This window comes from Vidua macroura, chromosome Z (assembly GCF_024509145.1).
Source record: "Vidua macroura isolate BioBank_ID:100142 chromosome Z, ASM2450914v1, whole genome shotgun sequence".
Classification (NCBI taxonomy): Eukaryota; Metazoa; Chordata; class Aves; order Passeriformes; family Viduidae; genus Vidua; species Vidua macroura.
Window position 1 is genome coordinate 55,405,617 of NC_071611.1, and position 22,563 is coordinate 55,428,179.

The 22,563-nt window shown below is 36.4% G+C and overlaps 1 protein-coding gene across 2 annotated transcripts in view; it reads left to right on the plus strand.

The window, feature by feature from the left end:
* The first annotated feature begins 6,300 nt into the window (after positions 1–6,300).
* The window catches only part of CEP120 (centrosomal protein 120), a 39,377-nt gene continuing 23,114 nt past the window's right edge, over positions 6,301–22,563 (plus strand). Inside the window, exons 1-12 of one of the 2 annotated variants that reach the window (XM_054003756.1) lie at positions 6,301–6,493; positions 7,761–7,917; positions 8,815–8,929; positions 9,814–9,955; positions 12,004–12,152; positions 13,181–13,378; positions 15,376–15,603; positions 15,870–16,077; positions 17,146–17,256; positions 18,305–18,482; positions 20,351–20,500; positions 21,267–21,449. In XM_054003756.1, the coding sequence (XP_053859731.1) occupies positions 6,442–6,493; positions 7,761–7,917; positions 8,815–8,929; positions 9,814–9,955; positions 12,004–12,152; positions 13,181–13,378; positions 15,376–15,603; positions 15,870–16,077; positions 17,146–17,256; positions 18,305–18,482; positions 20,351–20,500; positions 21,267–21,449 (1,871 nt within the window). In that variant the 5' untranslated portion in view covers positions 6,301–6,441. The remainder of the gene's footprint in view (positions 6,494–7,760; positions 7,918–8,814; positions 8,930–9,813; positions 9,956–12,003; positions 12,153–13,180; positions 13,379–15,375; positions 15,604–15,869; positions 16,078–17,145; positions 17,257–18,304; positions 18,483–20,350; positions 20,501–21,266; positions 21,450–22,563) is intronic. The other variant, XM_054003757.1, reaches the window with a different exon arrangement.

Here is a 22,563-nt window from a genome sequence, read left to right on the forward strand (position 1 = left end):
ATAAAAGGAAACTGATGACATAAGAGATTGCCTTCAATGTTATAAAAAGGAGATGCCATTTGCAAAAATTATTTAAGTATCAGTCAGAGAGTAATCTTTAAGACATTTTAGCTCTCAGTCAACTGAAAAATGTAGAGGTTGGTCTAAAAATATTAGAAGTGAAAAATAGAGCCCCTTAAATATTCTCACCTTTACAGAATCTTTGTTATCCCCCTCAAATGCTGACTGAAACTTTTCCTCCTTACAAATAATTAGGGTTTGGTAATTCTTTATTTTTCAGTGTTAGCAATATTTATTAGGTGAGTAGTGAGCAGCTAAATAGTAGGAGACCATGACACCAAAGTCGTTATGTACCCGTTGAGGGCATTTTTAGATTTCAAAAAAAGCCATTCGCCATTTTCAGTCTTAGAAATTTCTATTACCAACAATTTCACACAGGATCTGACCTGCTACTTTTACTGAAAAGGTCTGAAAATTTAACAGGAACACTCTCGTAAGCTACATGAACAGTCTTAGAAGTGTCACAGCATAGGAGTGCTTAAGAGAGATACAGAATATATTCCAAAATTCTTTGGGATGCTCTTATTTTTCATCATAAAGTTCTAGATAGTCCTAGGCTTGAGAAAAGAACAAAGGCAGACCTGAAATCCACTGAATCCACTTGTTTTGCCCCTACTTTGGAAATATCCACAGGATAGTTTCTGTTAATTTTTCTTGAATGTAATTGTCTGTTTCCTTTACAGATCCAATTCTTCTAACAGTTGTGGTATGTTGTCTGTGGCATCCACTGCCAAGTGCCCACTGCTCAATCACTCCCCTCCTCAGCTGGGCAGTAGTGATATAATAAAACAAAAGGGTCATGGGTAGAGATAAGGACAGGGAGAGATCACTCACCAGTTATTGACAGAGACAAAACAGATTCAACTTGAAGAAAAAATTAATCTGTTTTATTGCCAGTTAAATCAGAGTGAGAAAGAGAAATAAAAGCAAAGTAACGTTAAAACACTTTCCCCCCACCCCTCCCCTTTTCTTGATCCCTGCCTCCTGCCCACAGCAGTACAGGGGGACAGGGAATGGGGGCTGTAGCCCATGGGGGCTCTGGTCAGTTCATCACTCATGGGGGCTTCCCACAGGGTCACAGCCTCCTTCAGGCACTTCCAGCTGCTCTGGCATGAGGTGCTCCACAGGCTGTAAGTGGATCCCTGCTCCCTCGTGGTCCTCCATGAGCTGCACCGCAGGCTGCAGGGGAATCTGAGCTCCAGCACCTGCAGCAATGCCTCCTCCACCTCCCTCTCCACTGACCATGGTGTCTGCAGGGCAGCTGCTCTCACACATTTTCACTTGTCTCTCCTGGATGCTGTTTCACAGCCATTTCTTTTCCCTTCCTAACTCTGCTATCCCAGAGGTGCTGTCACCATTCCTCATGGGCTCAGCCTTGGCCAGCAGTGTGTTCAGGTTACAGATGCCTGGCATTGGCTTTATTGGACATGGGGGCAGCTTCTCACTGAAACCACCCAGTAGCCCCCACTGTGAAAATCTTGCCACACAAAGCAAGTACAACAGTTTCTCTAATTTTCATTGATATTCATGATACATGATATCCATGAGTACAGCTCATGCAAATAGAATTAGGTATCACAATAAAACTGTCCAGTGACATTTACACCATTTACACAAATCACAGCTCACAGTGGAGAAGAAATACTATTTTATGACTTTTCTGAAGAAATATATTTCACTCTTTCTTCTTCCATTTTCAGAAGAATAAAACTTACTACTTTTCTAATCTAATCTTGAAAAGAGCCTTCAGCTTCCCTTCTTCTTAAATTCAAATATCCTTTGTGTAAATGATAGCTTTTTTCTCCTCCAGGTCATACTCTGTGGATCAGTGATTCCAATTCTAAATTTTGCCTTAAAGACAGTATTTAAAATTTGTCTCTCAGATTCAAATTTCATATAAAGTGTCCTCTTACAGAGGCTATTTTATGATAAGAAACAATGGAACACTTAAGGATACGTCCAAAGTATTCCAAACTGTAACCAAACAACCATAAGAAGACTATTTTTAGAACACATATTCCACTTACATGCAATTTAAATCCCCTCTACAAAGGGGTACAGCTATTTATTATTTTTTCTGCATGAACAATCCTCAAGTGTAAAAGGAGTTTCAAGACAGGTTAAATAAGAAATAAATAAATGATCCTAAGCCAATTAGAAAAGCAGCAAGAAAAATCTTTCAATGCCAATAGAAATATATTTTAAAATTTTTATTTAAGAGAATGAAGTAAAGAAGGCAGAATTAATAACTTTGTAGAGTTAGGTACAAGAAATGATACAGAGAAAAAATTGACATGCCACGTCCACGGGAAGTGAACATGTGATTGAAAAAAAATAACCATGCCAAAAAAAAAATTAATAATTAAAACTTAATAGGTTCTAAATAAGGAGATAAATACAAAAAGTGTTGATTAAAGCATTTAATAATTGCACTCATAAATTATTAACTCAATAGTTAACCATTGTCTATATGAAAAAAATTTTGTAACCAATGCTAGCTTAAGAATTGTACCTAGAATTCACTACTTGATTTGATTTTATGAGCTAACTTATAATATGTATTCACCTGAATTTAATTATGTTGTTTGCTTAGACATGTGGGTTACGTGAAGATAGTAATGAAGCAAAAGATACTGGACAGTCTTTATCTTCTTCACAGAAATTTGAGTACAAATTGACAAATGAATACTTTAAGTGCTACAGTTCTAATTCTGTTGCTAAAAGAGAAGCACAATAACATTAATTTGTTGAAGTTGAATTAAAAGATCCAACTAATAAAATGGAAAAACATTAATAAAATGTAATAGAAACTGACTGTAGTTGAAACAGGCCGCTTTATGACTTGTTCTCAGTGGATTGGGTTTTTTTACAGTTCTATCTTGGGGGTTTTTAAGTCTATATAATTTCAGATAGATTAAAACAGTGTCACAAATTATTAGAAAGAAGTGTGCTGAATAGAAATAATATATAAAATCTTTTTAATACTAGCATTGTCTTTATATTGTTTCATTTAGATACCTTTTCAAATCTGGTACAGTTACTGAAGTGTGAGAGTCATTAGGTTGTCCCTATTGTTTGGAGTTATCCTTAGTTCAGAGTTTTCCTTAGTTTGAAGCCAATAAATGCGTTTAGAAAAGAGCAAAACAGATTTCAATAAAGCATGTTTTACTCTTTCATCACTAACCCCTAGATAGCCAAAACACTCCCTAACCCCTTCACTTCCTAAAGAGGGCTCTTTCCTCTGCTGATTCTGAATAGTTTATAGCCACTTGTTGCAGCATTCCAGAAGTGCAAGTTATCCCACCATTTTTCCATGATTGCTTACACTGTAGTTTTGGGCTTCACAATGTTTTCCATTGGTGTAGATGCATTTTAGTTGGGCTATCAATCCTACCACCTTTTTAGAAGAAAACCTAATTCCTGTGTGACTGTTCTCAGGTGCTTCCACGATTTCTAACTCTTCAAAACCCACCCCTGCTGCAAATTAGTACAGGGCCAGCTGAAATCTGCTAGTGTCCACTTACATACCGTCCTTAAATATTTTTGATCATCAGGCCTGCTGACAAATGGGGTGTATCTGTCTTAAAGTGAGAAAAGGATCTTCACTCAGGAGTTAACAGGCCTCATTAAAGGAGTTTTAAACTAGATTTGAAGAGGAAAGGGGACGAAAACAGGCTCACTAGAAATAAGCCTGGGAGCACCATGATGTTCAAAACCCACAAAATTCTGCCAGGGACCAGTCTGATCAGTCTCAGATTCAGATACTGCTCTGTTATTCCCTTGATCTGCTTCCTGTTTCTTCCTTCATCATTCCTTGCAACTGGAACAATAGATGAGAATTTTATATGTGCTCCTGATCCCTTAATCAGTTAGTCTCAAGATGCTAAATTCCCTTTTTGATTGCCCTTAGACTTCTTACTGCAATTTCATCACTGCCTGCTTGAAAAAGTATTAATAGTTAATCTGAGGGCTGTACCAGAGTAGAAAATTTCCTCCTAATGTCTTTAACACAGGCTTTGAGGGGCAGCAGACTTTCTTTAAGAAGTTTTTCTTACCCAGTGTGCATACTGGGTTTTTTGTTCCTCTCAGAAGAAAGTCTCCTATGACAATAAAACGTCTTTTTTTTCTTTTTTCTGTGTGGAAGCAGTCTTGACACAGGGAGTGACTTAAGCTGATTTAACCTCAGTGACATCTCTGACCTAGATGAACAATCCTTCTCGTTGCTGTTTAGCTGCACTTGCAGAGCCTTATACCTGTTGTATACCATGGCACTTGGGAAGATGGGGTAGTAATGGAGGGGATGCTCCACTGTGCAAAGCAGGAAATTGTCACCATCTCCCCCTATCTCTTAAGTCATTATGTTCTGCAGATTAAAGATAGGATAGGGAATCCCCTGTATCATGCACCCTATCTGCCTGACAGTTTTGTCCCTGAGAGGGTAGAGAGTTCTTCAAGTAGTCTCACTCAGACTCTCTGATGCTGCTTCATCTACTCATCTGCTCCCACAATTCTGTCACTAAGTGGAGGTGTTCCTGTACCTGGGCAGACCTCCCACAGGTGTGCTTACTGCCAGTGTTCCTGCATAGGGCACATCCTACATCTGACACCTAGGCAGGCAAATGCACAAGGTGAGATACAAGTTAGCAAGACTATGATAGCATAATAAGAAAACAATCTTTGGTGGTTCTCGGATGAATAGAGAAAGACTCGGTGTACTGCAAAGTAAACGTAGATGATAATACCAAGAAGGTCCCATTGTCTTTTTAATGTCTTTTTTCTCTCCTTCTATCTCCTCCTTTTATTTTATTAAAAAAAAAAAAAAAGTCTTTACTGAAAAGTTCTTAGCAATGAGGCTCTTGGCACAGTTAACACCTGCAACATGAAGATAAAAGTCAGGTTAGAGGCAGAAGAGATGTCGAAGGATAAAGTTCCATGAGTTCCTGATTTAAAGGCTTGCTGTTACCAAAAGGAGAGATGCTTTGCCATGTGTAGAAACAAACACCCATAAACCAGCATTGTTAGTCACATGCTCTAAGTCTTTTGTGCTGGCTCTGGTATTTTTCTGACCCTGTGCTGAACCAGTCCAGCATACTAAACAGGCAAAATGCAAATCCATGAACAGTTACAAGAAGTGATTGTTTATTCAACAGTGGTTCACAAGAATATTATTTTCTTGAATCACACTAAGAGAAATCAATTTTCAAATTAAAAAGCTGCACAGATAAACTGTCTATTTTTGTTATCATCGGGGATCACGTTCCATCACTAGCCCAAATCACTTATTTTTCAGAGGTCTGCCTCCAGGTTTTGTATAAAAAGTATCTATAGAAGGTACCTACAACCTGGCTTGCAGAAGGTGACAGTGATAGAAATTTAAGAACTCAGACTGTAGAGAGTTGCTGTGCCACGTGCAGTGTTATACACCTGATGACACAACAAAAAGGAGCAGCCAGAATTGAACTTGGGCAGATTCAACTCAGATACAAGAAAGTGTCTCTTTGAGAAGCGTTTCAGAACCAGAATAAAATTCTTGCAGAAGGGAAACAGGTTCTTCCTCTCCTGGTATTCGCAAATAATGACTCAGCACCTTTACAGGGTACATACGTTACTAAAACTCAAGGATTTTATGTCTACACAAACATTTTGCTACACCATTTACTAAAAAATACTGTAAACTTAAAAATGGGGTGTTTTCCTCACAGTCAAGATATATGTTTTTAACTTGGGATGCCAGGTGCAGGAACACACTATTTCATGATACTGCTGCTTAACTGATTATTGCTTCGTATGGAACACGCTAAAAAAATAGCTAAGAAGGACAAAGCTGCATTTCACTACAAGTGGATTCAAATTCTCCTGCTCTGACGCTCATCACAGTGGCGGGGGAAAAAAAGTAAAGAAACTTCCCTGCTTTAATAGAAGGCACGTCTTTGAAGCAGCTGGCATTCCTCCACTGGCAATGCAGGCTGCTTGTGAAAAACCTTTTTATACTTTTATTTGTGAGGTTTTCGATTACAGTTCCACGGCCCCGTCCGACTTTCCGCGCCACAGCACGGCCGCTCACCCTCAGGCCATGGGGCGGTGCGGGAGCGGTGCAGGGCGGTCCAGAAGCGGTGCCAGGGTCGAGAAGGTGGCGGTGCCGGGGCGGTGCCGGGGCCCGGGAGTGGCGGGGCGGGGCGGAGCCGGCGGCGGAAGCGGTGGGGCCGGCATTGCCGGGCGGAAGCGGCGGCGGTTGGTGTTTGTTTAAAGGCTCCGCGGCGGCAAAAGGGCAGCGAGTGGTAGCAAGGCATCAGAGTGGCCCGAGAGCTTTCGGGTCTCTCCGCTCCGCCTCGGGAACGGCCGCGCTTCCCGGGCCCCGCAGCGCCCGGGCGGAGCGGGGAGATGGTCTCCAGGGCCGCCGATCGGCTGCTGATCGTCGTCTCCGTGCTGGAAGGTAAGCGAGAGGGGCAGGAGGGTCGCGGCCTCCCGGCTGCTGCGCGTCCCCTGTGTCCCGAGAGGAAGATGAGGGCTGGTTCTGCCTCTGAGGTGTTTTCTCTGGTGCCGTGAGCTGGGTGAGCCGAGCAGCGTTGAGTAAACGGATGTTATTAAGAAAGGTTTGGACGTACGTATCTTAAGGCCAGGGTTGCCTACCCTCTGTTAGGTTTTGGAGGTATTTACGCAATGTATTGTTTCAAATGAATGAGAAAAGTAACAATCGTTCCCTGAGGATTTGGATTTTGTTCGTTTGGGTTTTTTGGAGTTTCTTTTGGTTTTTTTGGTTTTTTTTGTTGTTGTTGGTTGTTTTTTTGGTTTTTTTTTTTTTGTTTGGGGTTTTTTTTTGTTTGTTTTTTGGTTTTTGGTTTTTGTTTTTTAAGTAGTATTCTGGTATTTGCGTCCCTTCGTAGCAATCAGCCTTAAGCTTATTTTGGTAGTGTTGATTCAAACGTATATCTAGTTGGTCTTCTTGTATTTCTACAGGTTTTAGTTTCTGTAGTCTAATTACAGCGTGTGTGTGCGTGAGTTATTTGTTAGGATGTCTTTTTCTCTTTTGGGCTGTTTTGGGGATTACTGGGGGTTTGGGTTGTTTTGGCTGAATGCTTTCTCTTTGTCAAGTAAATCCTATTATCTCTCTGTCCGTTTATGTAATTTGCCAGAGGAGCTTACAAATGAGATCCTGTCATCTGATATGCTTGTAGTATCGTCTCCCCACACTATGATATAAGTAAACTTTTACTTCTTTTTGTCATTTCAAATAAGAATATTGGATGATCCTGAGCCCAGGACCAATCCTATACAGTTTTGGGCACTCTCCTAATCTGGTAATGATTTTTTTTTTCAGCAAGTGGCAGGAGGAACACCATTCACTTTTATAAGATCATGTTTTTCTATTTTGATGTCGGACAGTCATAACATGTTCACGTAAAGTAAAACATTCACTCTATTTCTCATTCCTATTCTCTTACCTATTACCAATCATAGATTTCCCAAATAACTCTAATTGATTCCTACTTTGCTTTGTTACTTAATTTCCTGTTTCTTCACAAATAGTCTGTTTCATGTTATGTTCCTTCATATTTCTGCGTAGTGCAAACGCTTTTTCTTTAAAGATCAGAGCAAGGAAGGTGACATGGGAAATCAATTTCACATAACTGATATATGGCATCAGTCTGAGCTCTTGCATCTCTTTTAGTCATGGCGCATGCAATGCCACTCTTTTACAGGGCGCTGTTTCCCAAAACGACCCAAGCACGTGCTTATAGTTGAAGCCAAGTTAGATGGTGAACAGTTGGCTACTGACCCTGTGGAGCATACTGATCAGCCAGAATTTGCTACAGAATTGGCCTGGGAACTTGACAGGAAAGCACTTCATCAGCACAGGTAATATTAAAAAGTGAAGTCTAATTTGCAGATAAAATTTAACTTTCTTGCCTTTTTGGTTTACTGTCATCTGAATCGTTTTCTGGAAACTTTCTTTTACTTTTATATACAATAATGTTGTGGAAAAATGTACTAATGTACAAAAAAAGGTAGTGTGGCAAGATAAGTGATGTTTAAAAATTCTAAAGAGTATATTTTCACACTACTAAAAAAGCACCTCACAGTCTCTTAGAGCAAAGTAATAATTCTGTAATTCAAACATTGCAGTCAAGCTTCCTTATGTATACTGTGGCACAAAATTAAGTCTGAAAAGCCTGTGTAAATAGTTTTTGAAATTTCAAAGAGATAAGCTGAGAAATTGAATGTTTCCATTACTGTTATTTTGTTTCACGGGTCTTACAACTTACAGGTTGTAATATTATGACAATATTATCAAAGAAGTTAAAAAAGCTGTATCATTTTTATTTGACAGAGAAAGATGCCTGCATTTACCATGTGCTAGATGTCTTATCTGTGCCTTGAAATAGTCAGGTGCTTTACCCAAAAATCTTGTGCACAAGTCCTGTTTTTAAGATGCCCTTCCAAGTGATATTCAAATTTTGTGTGAGGCGCTGTGCTTATTTCTTTTAGGTGTGTGAGGTATTTATTTGTTGCTAATAGTTGTTTTTAATAGTGTTTGAGACTCCAACACAGTCTTCTTAAAAAATTAAACCACTTTTCATTCTCTCACTTAGGCATGACTTTTGTGTGTTCAATATAAATTCAGTTTCCAACCTAATGAAACTAGTTATATAACAAATTTAGTATCATTGGCTTGCTGGAAACTTACGAACTGTCTGAGAACTAATTGCAGAGTTACATTTTATATTTAATATTTCAACTGAGTTACTTTTTCAGACTGCAGCGTACACCTATCAAACTCCAATGTTTTGCATTGGATCCTGTATCTTCAGCTAAAGAGACTATAGGCTATATTGTACTGGATCTAAGGGCTGCACCAGAAAAGAAACAGGTATGTTACAGGATATAAATATTTAAAACTTTGTTTTGACAACAGTGCCTTTACAGATAATATAATTTGATTTAAAGCATAGGCTAAACTTTTGAGTCTTGTTTTGGAGTACAACTGATCGTCAAATCCCCATATATGGGGGATTTTGTTGCTTTTCTTAAGAGGAGAGACATCTTGACTCTGAAAACATGCACAAATGAAAAACACAGTTGGTACTAATCTTGCTTACTTCTGAATTGAATAATAGGATCACTAGCAACTAATTAATCTACACAATCTCATTATTTAATCAACTGGAAAATTTTGTCTAAGCAATAGATATGGAGCAATTGAATTGAGTCTCCATCATCAAATCAAGTGTTGTTTTTTTAATTGGACCTTCATGGAAGAAGAAATGTTAGGTGTTTGTTTCTTGCCCCTTAAAGCAGCATAGAGTAAGCACAGTATAATTGCTTTTATAAATTTAATTAGCCAACACCCTTTTATCAAGCTTGATCAAAACATTACTTTGATATGGGTCATACAAGGAGTCATCCTAGAGAATTTTCAATGCATATGACTTATTGTGCAGTTGAGGACTTGAAGGTTTTCTAAATAAAGATTTATTGTATATTTCTCTAACTTGTGCACTGTACAAGTCAGTGGGAAAAGCTCAGTATGTTCAGGTAGTCATAGAGTAATCATTCTATAGAATATTTTAGTACTATAGTGTACTAAATAGACTAAATTTTTAAATAAATAGAAATAAAAACCAAAGTGTATTTCTGTAGGTGATTAAGTAGAAGTGCTACATTAAGACTGAGTTTTCTGTAATAGTATTATACTATTTTTTTTCTGTTGTATTTAAACACTTTTGGGTCTTACTTTTGTTTTTCACTCTGTAGGCACCTAAATGGTATCCTTTGCTTAGTAACAAGTATCCTAAGTTTAAACCTGAAATACAAATTGGTGTTGCATTGGAGGCAGATTCAAAAGCACTGGTTGATGATTTTAAAGCAAAGGAGGCACCCCCTAGAGAAGGGAAGGGTAAGTGACGTGACATCACTGACTTAGAATTAAAAATCTTCCTGTGCTAGATGACGTATCACTTGTTGCAAATGTGTGGTTTGAAGTCTCAAGAGAATTTTAATTTCACAGCAGTTCCAGCTGATTAATGCACCTTGTGGTAGTAAATTTTTCAAGGGTTCTTTACTGTGATAATTGTGTGACTTTTAGGTGGACAAGTTGCAAACCAACTGGTATTTGAAATGAGAATCAGGGGCTCCTAGTTAACTCCCTTGGGTATTTAACTTTTATTGGAAAGTTTTGGAAAAAGAAATAGGAAAGGAGCTTCTATAAAGAAGGTAAAGTTTCAGTAGTAAGATGTCTCATTTGTTAGGTAGACTTGCTTATTTTTTGGTGTGTCCTTCTAATCTTTAGGTACTTAAATTATGTACTATTGTTAATTTTTTTTTTTTGTAGTAACATCTGCTTAATGTTGGGACTCATTCCAATTCTGGATTCTCTTGTTTATTTTTCTCGAAGGAAATCAGTGAAATATGTCAAAAATCTATTGGAACTCAAATGTTAACATTAGTAGGTGCCTTTCTGTGCTGTGCCTTTAAGTCACTTTTCATCTGTTTGTTTTGGTTTTTTTTTAATGCAAGTTAGTAGTTGTTAAAAAAAAAAAAAACAAAAACAAGGTCTTGGAAACTTGATTTAAAGAGTCCAAAAACAAAAACATATTTCCATCTTGCCCTGATCTCTCACCTCAATGCCTATCTACTTAACTTTTGGAAAATGAGCCTTTTGGTACAACTAGTGGATTTTCGCCTGCATACATTACAATACTTTGTGTTCTTGCCCTGAAGGTACCTTTTCCCTACTTCTAAATCTGTCATCTATCTGCTGATGATCTGTGGCTGTGATTTTTGTAGAAGTAGAGGGTCAGTGGCAGTAAATGTTTTACAAGCTTCTGGCCCAGAATTTACTGACTTGGCTGCATTTCAAGATTGGTTAAGACAGGATTTAAGTTTGTGTAAGATAGTGTACTCCATTCTTTCAGATTTACAGCAAAACTTAGGGAGTCTTCCATATTGTAACATCTGTAAAGGAGGCAAAGAACTACTCTAAGGAACCATTTCTCCTATCCCTCATGACACTGGCAAAAAAAACCAAGAGAAGACCCTTTGCCTTTACTCAGCACTGTTTCCCATTTCATGTTTTCTGTGGAATAATTGCTACAAACAAGTGTGCCAGCTTTTTCCTTTTTTTCATCATGTCAAAATTACTCAATATCCTATTTATGTGATGGGGAAAACAACAAACTTCTGGGTTTAAACAGTTGTAAAGCTAATGTTCCAGATATTGGGTATGACAAAACTGTATTATCCAGTTCTAGTCTGGTCAGATACTTTTCCATTTAGTATTCATACACTCTTTTTTTTCCTTATTGACTTAAGTTGTCTAAGGCTTCCCGTATTTGAAACAGAGCTTTTTTGTTCACAAAATGCTATGTCACTATTTCTATTGGGTGTAACCTGAGGGCTGAATGTGTTGAATTACTGGCACTATAGAACAAAAACTAGCAAACCAGAATACAGAGTTCTATGCATTGATGACTTCAGATGAAAAATCTTTAAATAAAGCATTCTAAAGATCTGTGGAATGGCACACCATATTTGTTCCAATAGATTGCAATATGCAGTTACTGTTCTGCATTTTTGTTAATGAGCAAAGTAAAGAAATAGCATGGTATACTCTAGCCTAGTGAAATAAACTTCCAGTCACTGTACTGTTTCTCATTGTAACACAAGATAAAAATAGGAAGTGGAATTCTGTTTAGCATGGTGTTCAATGTAACAGTTGTGAATAAAAGTTAATTTCAGATTTTTTTGTAGCTGTTTTGAAGTATAGCTAGGGACTTTGTTTTTTGCAAAACTTTGGTAACAGGCATCAAGGCCTTTATTTATAATTCTTCTTTCCACATGTAATTTCCATGTGTAATGCTTAAAAATAAAATTGCAATTATATATCAGATTGCTGCAGCAATTACAAAGACCACTAATTACTTATGTTTATTTCTTCTCTCTTAGTACTAACCCTTTTTTGTGGACTGGACCCTAAAAGTATTGTGCCAGTCTTGAATGAAGAAGAGGGCTATCATCAAATTGGACCAGCAGATTATTGTAGAGATCACTTTGTCTTGTCTGTAACCATTGCATTTGCCACACAGTTGGAACAGGTCTGTTTCCTTACTATGTGTAGTTTTTAAGAAGCGTTATCCCACATTAGTGTTTTCACCCTCCCATTCCTCATTTCTGATTAGTTTTTTAATGTTTTTTTGAGTTTATTTCAAGAAATAACCTTGTCCCAAAGTGAATTTATATTCATTTTAAAACTTTATGAAGTCCTTAACATTTCAGACTGCAGATGAAATATAAGTCTTCTGAAGCACTAAAGCTGTATTTACTTCAAATGATGCATTCTTATGAAATGCATACTTCTCTACTGCAATATAGCATAAGACATTTGTGTATGGATAGTACTAGTCTTCAGTGTGGTGCCCATGCACTGGAGTTCAAACATGGTGAAATGCTTTTTAAGTATGTAAGACAGAGTTCAGATATTGCCTGAGGGAAGGACTTACTAGCTTGGATAAAGTGGCATCAGCTTTAGACCTCAGCTGCTGTGTTTATGCTGTACTGAGAGCACTGTTTAATTGGTCTAGAACTCATGGTATGTGAAACTCTTTTCAGTCTTGTCATGTTTCTTTTTTTCAGGAAAAATAATTTTCCATGTCAGAATTGTAGGACCTTGAGAAGCAAAATTTACTGTGATCGTGCTTGTGGCTTGTGCCTCTTTAGGCATTGAAGTCACAGTTGCAGTTGCCTACAGAATGAAGTAGCTGTTTGTCTGTTTCAGTCTTTTATTTAATCAAATAAATTATATAACAGTATCTAATCTGCAGTATTTATATTGGAAATATTTTATGAAGGCATAGCTTATGTCTGAGTATTTGTGCAATACTTGATGTTATTAAGTACATGTCATTTACAGCCCTTGGTGTTGACAAGTCTTGCTCTTTTTTTGCTTAAAATAATTAAAACATTTTTAATTTGAGTATTAATATAATAAGTTTTGTATGGAGTGCTAGCTATGATTTAGGTCAACTTGTCACTTTAAGCTCTAATTTTCAAACAATTCCTTCAGAGTTACTGTAACTCTGCATCAAGGAAAGAGATACCTAATTCTCTTCTGCATCTCTTTCAGTTAGTTCCTAGTACTATGAAGCTCCCTGATCGACAACCTGAGTTTTTTTTCTACTACTCATTACTGGGAAATGATGTCACAAATGAACCTTTCACTGATTTAATTAATCCAAACTTTGAGCCAGAAAGAGCTTCAGTTCGAATACGTAGTACAGTAGATGTTCTTCAAGTTTATCTTTGTGCACAGTCAAAATTGCAGGTAAGCTGTTTAATTTCAAATGTGAATGAAAATAAATAATTAAAGAAGTAGAGTAGGTCTCAGGTTGTATCTGTGAAGCATTTCTGTTTCCAAAACTAAGATGGTATTATAGTATTTTGGTCCAAATATAAGTTGATTCTCTTGCTGATATGAGGGAAACCATAGCAGCAAGTTTCCTATCTCAGGTGGAGTGCTGTCTTTTTAATCAGTTGCTATTACAGCAAGCTGGTTTACATGTCATGATAAAAGCTGTTGCTGAAATATGATCTTCCCAAAGAGCTAATGTGGCTCTCTGAAGAGCTCTGAGCTTTGGGGTCTGCACTGCAGTCGGACCATCTGCAACCCAGAGTCCTGCTTTGTGCTACCTATGGTAATCCCATACCAGCTGCTTAGGTCACTCTTGCCTAAGCATTAAAATCACTATCTTCAGGACTCTTTGTGAATGATAAGTGAGGTCTGTCTTTTTTTCCCCACCCTGTAGCCAAATACTGTTTCTAAATACACTGCAGACATTTTTAGGCTGTTACGGGATATTGCTTATCTTTTTTAGCCTTGCCTTTAGATGCAGGACATGGTTTAGTGGTGAAGTTGGCAGTGTTAGGTTAACTGCGGGACTCAGCAGACATAAGGGTCTTTTCTGAACTAAATGAATCTATGATTCTAAATATCAGGTAGTACTTAAAGTATTAATGACAATCTGTGCATCGCTCAAACTAATTACAAAACAAGAGTCTGCTTCATTGAGTGAGGCTGCTGTAGGTTTTCTGCTAATGTAGCTGGTAAATAAGACAGTATTAGTTATAGAAAGTATACAGACTGTTCTAGGGTTGTTACGCAGGGTGGTATAAGAATGCTTTTTCAATCTTGTATTGTTTCAAATTTTTTATTTTTTTCCCCGCAAGTTTAAATATTTTTGGAGCAACATGTACACTGGTGTGTTTGGAATTTACCCTTACTCTAAAACAGTCTCAAAACAAAGTGTTTAATATAACACATGATACCTGTGTAGGGAATTATACATGTTTGCATCATGTGTAAAGAACAATTTTTTGAACAAAAGTTCTTGTGCAGTCAGATCCACATTTTGATTTACAGTTTTCTTCGAGTTCTCACTCAGTATCTTAAATCTTAGGATATAGGATCAGAGCACTGTGCTCTGATTCTTAATTTGACATATATTTCAAAAAATTAAGACTTCTGTTGTAAAAGGTGTAAGTTGCCAGACTAGAGCGTGTGTATATGTGTATTGTATAACTGTATTTGTATGTATGTATGTGCACCTAGATATGTATACTGGCAGCTCACACCTTTCAGCACGACAGTTTTCCTGAAGTGCAATAAATATTAAATGTGGGAATACAGTGTTCTGGTCTGCTAAATCAAAACTGAAGTGACTCTTATTTGGGAAAAAGCAAGTTAGTATTTGATTTTCAAAGAGTTACTTTGAGGAAAATAGATTACTTTAGTGTGTGTTGGTTTTTTTTTTAAGATCCATCTTTCGCTTGTATGTATAAATATTAAGCTGTATAAGGAATAAACAGTTGAATCAAGTTTTCAAATGATTATATGTACCAGGAATTAAAACCACAGTTACTTAATCCCAAAAATCCTTGCCAGTTAAGTGGTGTCTAAATATATGTCCAAAGCCTTTGAGTAACCTTTTTCATTATTTTGCAGTCATGCATTTCATATGCCTGTGCATGAAGGGCAAGAATCTGTGCAGTGTTTAGAAGCCACAGAGTACTGAATTTATCCTACAGAAGGAATGATACGACAGATCCTCAGAAGGGCATTGCAGTGATTTGCTGCTGCCCTGTCAGTAAGCAAATCCCACCTGCTCAAAGCTGACATTTCATAGCTGTTCTTATTCTCAGCATGCATGAAGTAGGTTAGAGATGATAACTTGTATTTATGCTACCTTTAGTGGAGGGTGCACAGATGGTTCCAGTGCAAATCACACATATCACTTACTTTCTAGCACCTTTGTGTGTGTGCAGATCCATCTTTGCTGTGGGGACCACTCTCTTGGAAGCACTGAAGTTCCCCTGTCTGGACTGCTGAAGAGAGGAAATGTGGAGATTGACCAACACCCTGTGGCAATAGAAGGACCATTTGTTCTTGTTCCACCAAATAGAGCTAAACAGAAACTGCCACAACTGCCTTTGGATCTGGCCCCTACTGTTGGGGTATCTGTAATTCTTCAAAGGGAGAGCTTGACTACCCAGGTATGTCTTACTCATTCATTGTTGGTCTAGACACAATTTTGTGTTAAAAAATTATTGGTGTTTCTTAATCATATTTGACTGGATTTTGTGTAACCCTGGAAGAATGAACTGCTTTACATGAATAATCCTTTCATTGGCATTTTTCCGTAAGTATAATAATAAAAAATAATCTCATGCTATTAAAAATAATCTCATACTATGAAATGTCATAGACTGAATTTTTCAATGCAAGCTATGGTCAATAAGAAAGCTATCATTTCATCCAGCCTTTGATTCCCTTAAATGCTGCAACTGAACCCAAACAGCCACAGGAGAAAGTTCTTCCACATGTTAGTGGAAAAACAGAGAGCCAGCAGCAGAGATCGGAAAATGTCCCATCTCAAGCCAACCAGTGTTCATCAAAAGAAGATGTAGCAACAGAGAGTGAAGTGGAAAGTCTTAAATTTGAAAAAGGCACAAAACCAAGGAAAAGGGGTATGTGGTATATAATTTTTTGCCCAGTTGCTAAGTGTGGGCTTGGATCATGTACTACTTCTTTCTTGTATATTCATGAAGTAGTACTTATTTCTGGTGACAAGTTTCAGGCAGGTCAGAATCATTTGCATAAAACAAATAACAGAAGGGGGATAAATGTTGTGATTTGAACATGATCATTATTCAATACACTTGCAAGAGCCAGATTAGGGATGTGAGGGTGTGTAGATTACAAGTGATGTGGATGGTCATCAGCTTGAAAAATCATAACCAAAGTTTTTGGAATTTCCTGGAGTTGTGAATGAGAAGGTTTAGTGCAATGCCTATGAAGAAACTGACTTGCTCAATGAGATGAAATGGTCTAATGTTAATTTATTCAATAGAAAAGTAGGGGTAATGTGAGATTTTTTAACTTTTCTAAGGAATTTTAAAGTTTTTTTTTAATTTTAAGTTTTCTAAGAAATTTCTAATGAATGTGGGTAATAATTTGTGAAGACAAATGTTCATATAGTGTAGACTTCTGGACAAAACCAAGGAACTGGGTTGTTTTGTTTGTTTTTACATGATCCTTTTGTTTGGACTTGGTAGCCCAAGCCCTAGCAAGACGTGTTTCTGATATGAGAACTGGGAAGTGGAAAAGCGGAAGAGGAACAATGATAAGAAATACCATAATAACCGAATAAATCTCAAAATGTTGTCTTGCTAAATGTTGCTGAGCATAAATCTTCGTAAGAGATGATTTATTAATAAAGCAGAGTTATTATTTTTCTAATGATATTTGTATTGCTGGTTTTTGAGCTTTGTCCTAAAGATGCCCAGTTCTATATAGAGGAAATTATGTGTCCTAGAATGGGCTCTCAGGATTTGTCTGCTAATTCAGCCAAATTTTCTTTTAATCCTAACTGATCTTACCTAAGCAAGGATTAAGTCCATTATATGGAATGTAAAAAGAAAGTATTGTGAACCCAGCAGGTTAGGAAATCGAGGATAGTGCTTTTTTATTAATAGTAATTTTATAATTATATTTTGCTAAGATGTAAAACATGTCATTTCACATTTGTCTTTCAGGGGTGGTCACTGGCTGCCCTCAAGAGGTTAGCAAACAGTGTTTTGAAGAACTTCCAGCTTTGAAATCGCAGAGCAGAGCAAAGTCACCTCTGACAGATATGCAAAATCCCAGTAAGGCAAAATTTATTGAATTTAGTACATTAAATTAAATTTGACTATAGTACCAACTTAAATGAATTTTAACGGTAAGCTATATGTACTTAAAAGCTGTATGGCCTTAAAATTCCACTCAGACACTTCTTTGCACCAAGTGATCTACTGTTATTTTACCTGAATCACTTAAAATTGTTAAATTCATACATTGTGTTAACTAACTGATGTTGGAGTATTACAGCATTTTTCTTTTTTGTAATGTTAATATTAATGCAAGCAAAGCACTTAGAAAAAAGGAGGAAAGAAGAAAGTCAATACTAGTAATGATGTATTTCTTTAAAAATTACAAAAGTGGAAATGTTTTAAATAATCATGAAGGAAGTATCAGAACAACTAGCAGTTACAAAAGGCAGTTGAGTTCTTATCTCATACTTTCATTCCCTCTTTTTATATGGGCTTAAAATAGCCCAAATAGCTCTTAAAGACTTAAACAAAATGTCTTGAACACTTTTCAAGAACACATTTTGGAGACCTGTCTGTGGGACTTATAGTTTGATGTTTTACTCTCTGAAGGCAGTATTGGGTCTCATTGTATGATATGAGAAGCCTGGATGCAATTGGGCAGGCACTCAATGTTGCTTCTGCTTTCTAAATTATAAAATGGATGTCACAGTATCTGGGTTCTGTGACAGAAGCAGATGTGCTTTGCACATTTTAGTTTGCTTCAATGGCTAAATTATTTCGGAAGAATTTCATTTCTTTGGTCTTAGTGTAAAACTTTTTCAGTGAGTTAAACCTTATATCACTTCAAATATTAATAAAGAAAGGAAAAATACTACATTTCTGTAAGAAGATTTAAAGTATGTTGGGTTTTTGGTGTTTTTTCTTTGGAAGCAGTAACTTACAGAAGGAGTGGTTATTTTTCACAGTATTCATTTATTTTACAAGAAAGACAAATCTCTTCGGGATGCAACCTATCTACTTGTATTAAAATGTGACACTAATCTTTTATATATTTTGTTATTTTGGGCAGAACATGCACATGAATTCTCTTTTGTGTTTTCAGCTGACAGTCGTCCAGTAGCAATATCTCAGCCTAACCCTGTGGGCCTGTCCAGTTCTTCTGAGCCTGTGTCAGCACAGAAAATTGTCATTCCAGCAGCCTGTCACCATTTTTGCTTTTCAATAGACTTAAGAAGTATACGTGGTCTGGAAGTTGATTTTCCAATAAAGTGCATTTTAAGGTACAATTTGTTTTTGTTATTCTTGGCAAATACAAAGTCTTCATAATCTGAATGATTTCTGGTGGCAGGTGCCTCTCTGCTTCTTCATGCCTTTTACATAGCTGATTTTCAGTAGCAAAATACTTTAGAATGTTCATCTGGCTTATCACTAAAATGAGCATTAAAGCTGGTGGGTAAAACTTTACCTTTTACTGTAATTTGTATTAAATCTCATTTGAATGTATGAGCTTGGACAAGGAACATCAATCTTTAAAGGAATAGGAGAATTACTTTTCATGTTACTTTCTGGCTACATTTCCAGCTCATGTTTTTCTTTTTTCTTTCTTTTTTTTTTTTTTTTTTTTTTGGTCGTTTCCTACGTTCCCAAGGAACTGTTTATGGTGTTTTAGTAAGAGACAGATCACTGGTTTGTGTATGAACCTGAAGGAAGCACATTTTAGTTTTAATGAAGTATCAGTGTAGTTAAATGCATTTCTGAGAGATTTTTAAATACAGGGATGATTTTGATGGTTTAAAAAATAAATTCTACTTTTAACTAATTATTGATGGTGTATTTGAAGTGAGTAATTAATAGTTTTTGCAATTTGTCTTCTCATTTCCATCAGCATGCTTTGATGTTTGTGATGAAATACGTCTTCAAATGGTGATTCAGTCTGAAAGCATTGAGGATTTGACTGGGGAGCTGCCTCTGCATTTGCTCTGCTTCTTTTCTGGCAGATCTTGATTCATACAGTTTTAACTAGCCACTGGGAAGTCTAGTTGTGCTAGACTTTGTCTGAGCTAGGTAAAAAAGGTGTGGATGATATGTAGGGCTGGAATTTTTTTAAATACAGCTAATATAGAGTTCATCATTAATATCTTTCTATATAGGCTACATTACTAAATAATATGCAGAAAGCAACATACAATGGATGGAATTTTGCCACATAAAATCTTTTATGTAGCAGTTCAATAATTAGTTTCAGAACAGTAACAACACATAGGTTTTTTTGTTTTATGCACTTGAATTTTTATAGTCAGTGATGAACATGGCAGGAAGAGAGGAGAAACATCCAGATACATAAGTGTTAAGAAAAGTTGCAGGGTAAAAAATTGCATATTCACTGTAGATTGGAAGCATTATTTTATTACAGTCTAAACAAGCTCTTTCAACAGCTCTTCACAAAAGGTGAAGAATGCAATTTTTATGTATAGAGGCATGATTTGATGCAGCTTGGATTTTATTAGGAACTTGGCTGACAGCTGGCATCATCAGGTTGAACAAAATGAAGTTTAAGAGGCTCAGGACCTCCCCTTTGCTACAGTTTATCATATACTGAAATATGCCAGTAGAGTAGTTTCAGGCCATATTTTAAGTCCTATTGGTAAAATGATTTGACTTGCCTTTTAGTCAATTAAACTGTGGAAATTAAAAAGCTCATTAAGTTTTCTAATGGTTCTGACACTGTGTATATGTATACCTAGTTATCAGTTATTGCAAGTTAGTCTAGTCTGAACTGTAAATACAATTACACATGTTCTCAAGTAACAATTTACATGTGTGTATAAATTTTTCTTCTGTTTGGTCAGTTTATATAATAATTGTAGAGTTACAGTAAAATACATATTCAACTGGTTGTGAACATACAGGTTATTAAAATGTTTTTTGTCAAAACAACAGCCAATATAAAGAAGCTGGATTGTTCCTGAAATAAATGACATGAATACTTGAGAGCTAAGTTCTGTTGCTGAATGTACTAGTATAAATTTATTGAGCTTTGATACAAGTCAATGTGTACTAAATTATGTCTAAACTGGTTTTCTTGTTGCAGAAGGTATCAAAAAAGTTACCTATTTATAGAATTATTATTTTTGTTATTTTTTATTAGGTATTCATACCCATTTTTTGGCAGTGCAGCACCTATTATGACAAGTCCACCTGTAGAAGTTAGAAAGAACATGGAAGTCTTTCTTCCAAAGTCATATTGTGCATTTGACTTTGCAACTATACCTCATCAGCTTCAAGATACATTCTTCAGGTAGCAATTGGCAATTTTTTATCTTAATTACACGTTTCTCTATTTTGTTGTAAATGCAGTCACATTAAGATTATCAGTTCTAGAATTTAGTAAATAATTCAAGGGCTAATGTCAGTAAATATTTAATAGCTTACTTTTCCAGTTTCTCTATTAATTGCATTTAAAGTCAGGAATTCTACAGTTCTTGATTTTCTCTCTTGCATACATAGGTATCGTTGCTTACAGAAACAACTATATTTGCCATAAATTTTAAAAGTAAAGCTTGATCGCATCATTTTTGACAAAGTACTTCTCAAAAAATGCATTTTTTTTTCTTTGTAATATGCAGTAACTATATGTTATTTTTAAATACAGCAGGTACCTGAAAGCAGCTTGCAGTGTTGAAGGCTGTAAAGCAGTTCTCCTAGCAGTTCTACCAGCTTTCAATAAATGATCAATATGTAAAATTTAAAAAATCATCAAAATAGCAGTATTTGTATGTATTTATAAATGAAGATAATCAAGTTGTATTAGCATTGTTCTGTCAGTCACTCACTATAGCATTGTTAGTCCCTAATAATTGAAAGGAATTATTATCTGAACCAAGTGAAAAGATACAAAGTCAGTCAGTCTCATTCCTCTAAGTGAAAGACAGTAAAACCAATTAATTTCTGACTTTTGTAACCATTGATTTAAGTAGTTACTTTTAGAACATGAGGTGCTTCTGAGTAAGAATGCTTCCTCTTTCATTTTGATGCCTGACATGGAGATCACTTCTTTACTTCAGATTGCCTCTGCTGGTTGAATTGTGGCACAAGGATAAAACAGCAAAAGACTTACTTCTAGGAGTGGCAAGACTTCAGCTTTCAAGTGTTCTGGCTTCAGAAAAAACCCGCTTCTTGGGTGGGAATGGTGAACAATGCTGGCGTCAGACTTGTAATGAAACAGTCAGTTTTACAGCAGCACAAGGGTAAAGCTATTTAAAAAGTACTTAGCTCTGTAGCAAGTTTTCTAGAGTTGTTTATTTAGTATTTCTCTGAAAAACAGCAAGCTTTTCCTGCATAGCTTTTTGAATAGGTAAACAGGCTGCAGCATACTGCAGTATGCAGAGAGGGCATAGACATCCAAGAGATGAAAAGCTGAATTGCCACTTCATATTGAGCAATATATACACTACTACCAAAGTCATTGTAATAAACCTTTATATAATAGTGAGCTTGGGTAAATTAAACTTCACAGACAGATTAAGAAATAAATAATTGAAAAAAATGTTACTGAGGTGCTTTCTTAAGTAAGTTACTCAATTACAGAAAGGGTTGATATTCCATAATATATTGTTTGCCCATAGTATGCTTTTAGATTCAACTGACTTCAATGAAAGTTAGGAAGACAGATACACCCAGAAAATGGAGATGTCTCCTGTTTCACGATTTCAGCAGGGATTTCAGCTTGTGTACATCAGAAGGAGCAGTATTCGCTAATACTCTGTCTGAAGACAAATATTCATTTACATAGAGCAGTGATGGGGTTTTGTGTATATATATGTGTGTGTGGTTTTGTTTTTTTTTTTATTAGCAGTTATTTCTGTCCTGTGTCCTCATGGATTGATTGAAGGTGATTAGTGTTCACAATCAGTGTCTAGGCCCTTGTCTTTTCAGTGTTTCATCTTTTCAGGAACTTGATTATGCCCGTAAAAATAAATGTAATTGCTATTAAGACTGAGGTCAGTTTTAAACCAATAATGCAACAGATTTTAAAAAATGCATTTTATATTTAACTCGCAGGAAATGTCATGTTAGTGATGGGTATCCCCCTCCTCCCGGCTTCATAGAAAATTGACCTCTGGCTTTGCTTAAACTTACGTGGAAAGCTGGCATGTCCTGATTCTGTGAAGAGTTACTTTAAGGTCTCACTATACATTAAGGTTCATACTTTTACCGCTTGTTAAATGAAATCTGGTTTTGCACAAAACATAACCACTAGATGGCATTCTCAAAATGTAATCAGGTCTGTGTTTTGCTGTGCTGATCCCTTCTTATCCTTGCTCTTGTTGGTGTAGCTTTCTTTTTACACTGGTATGTTCA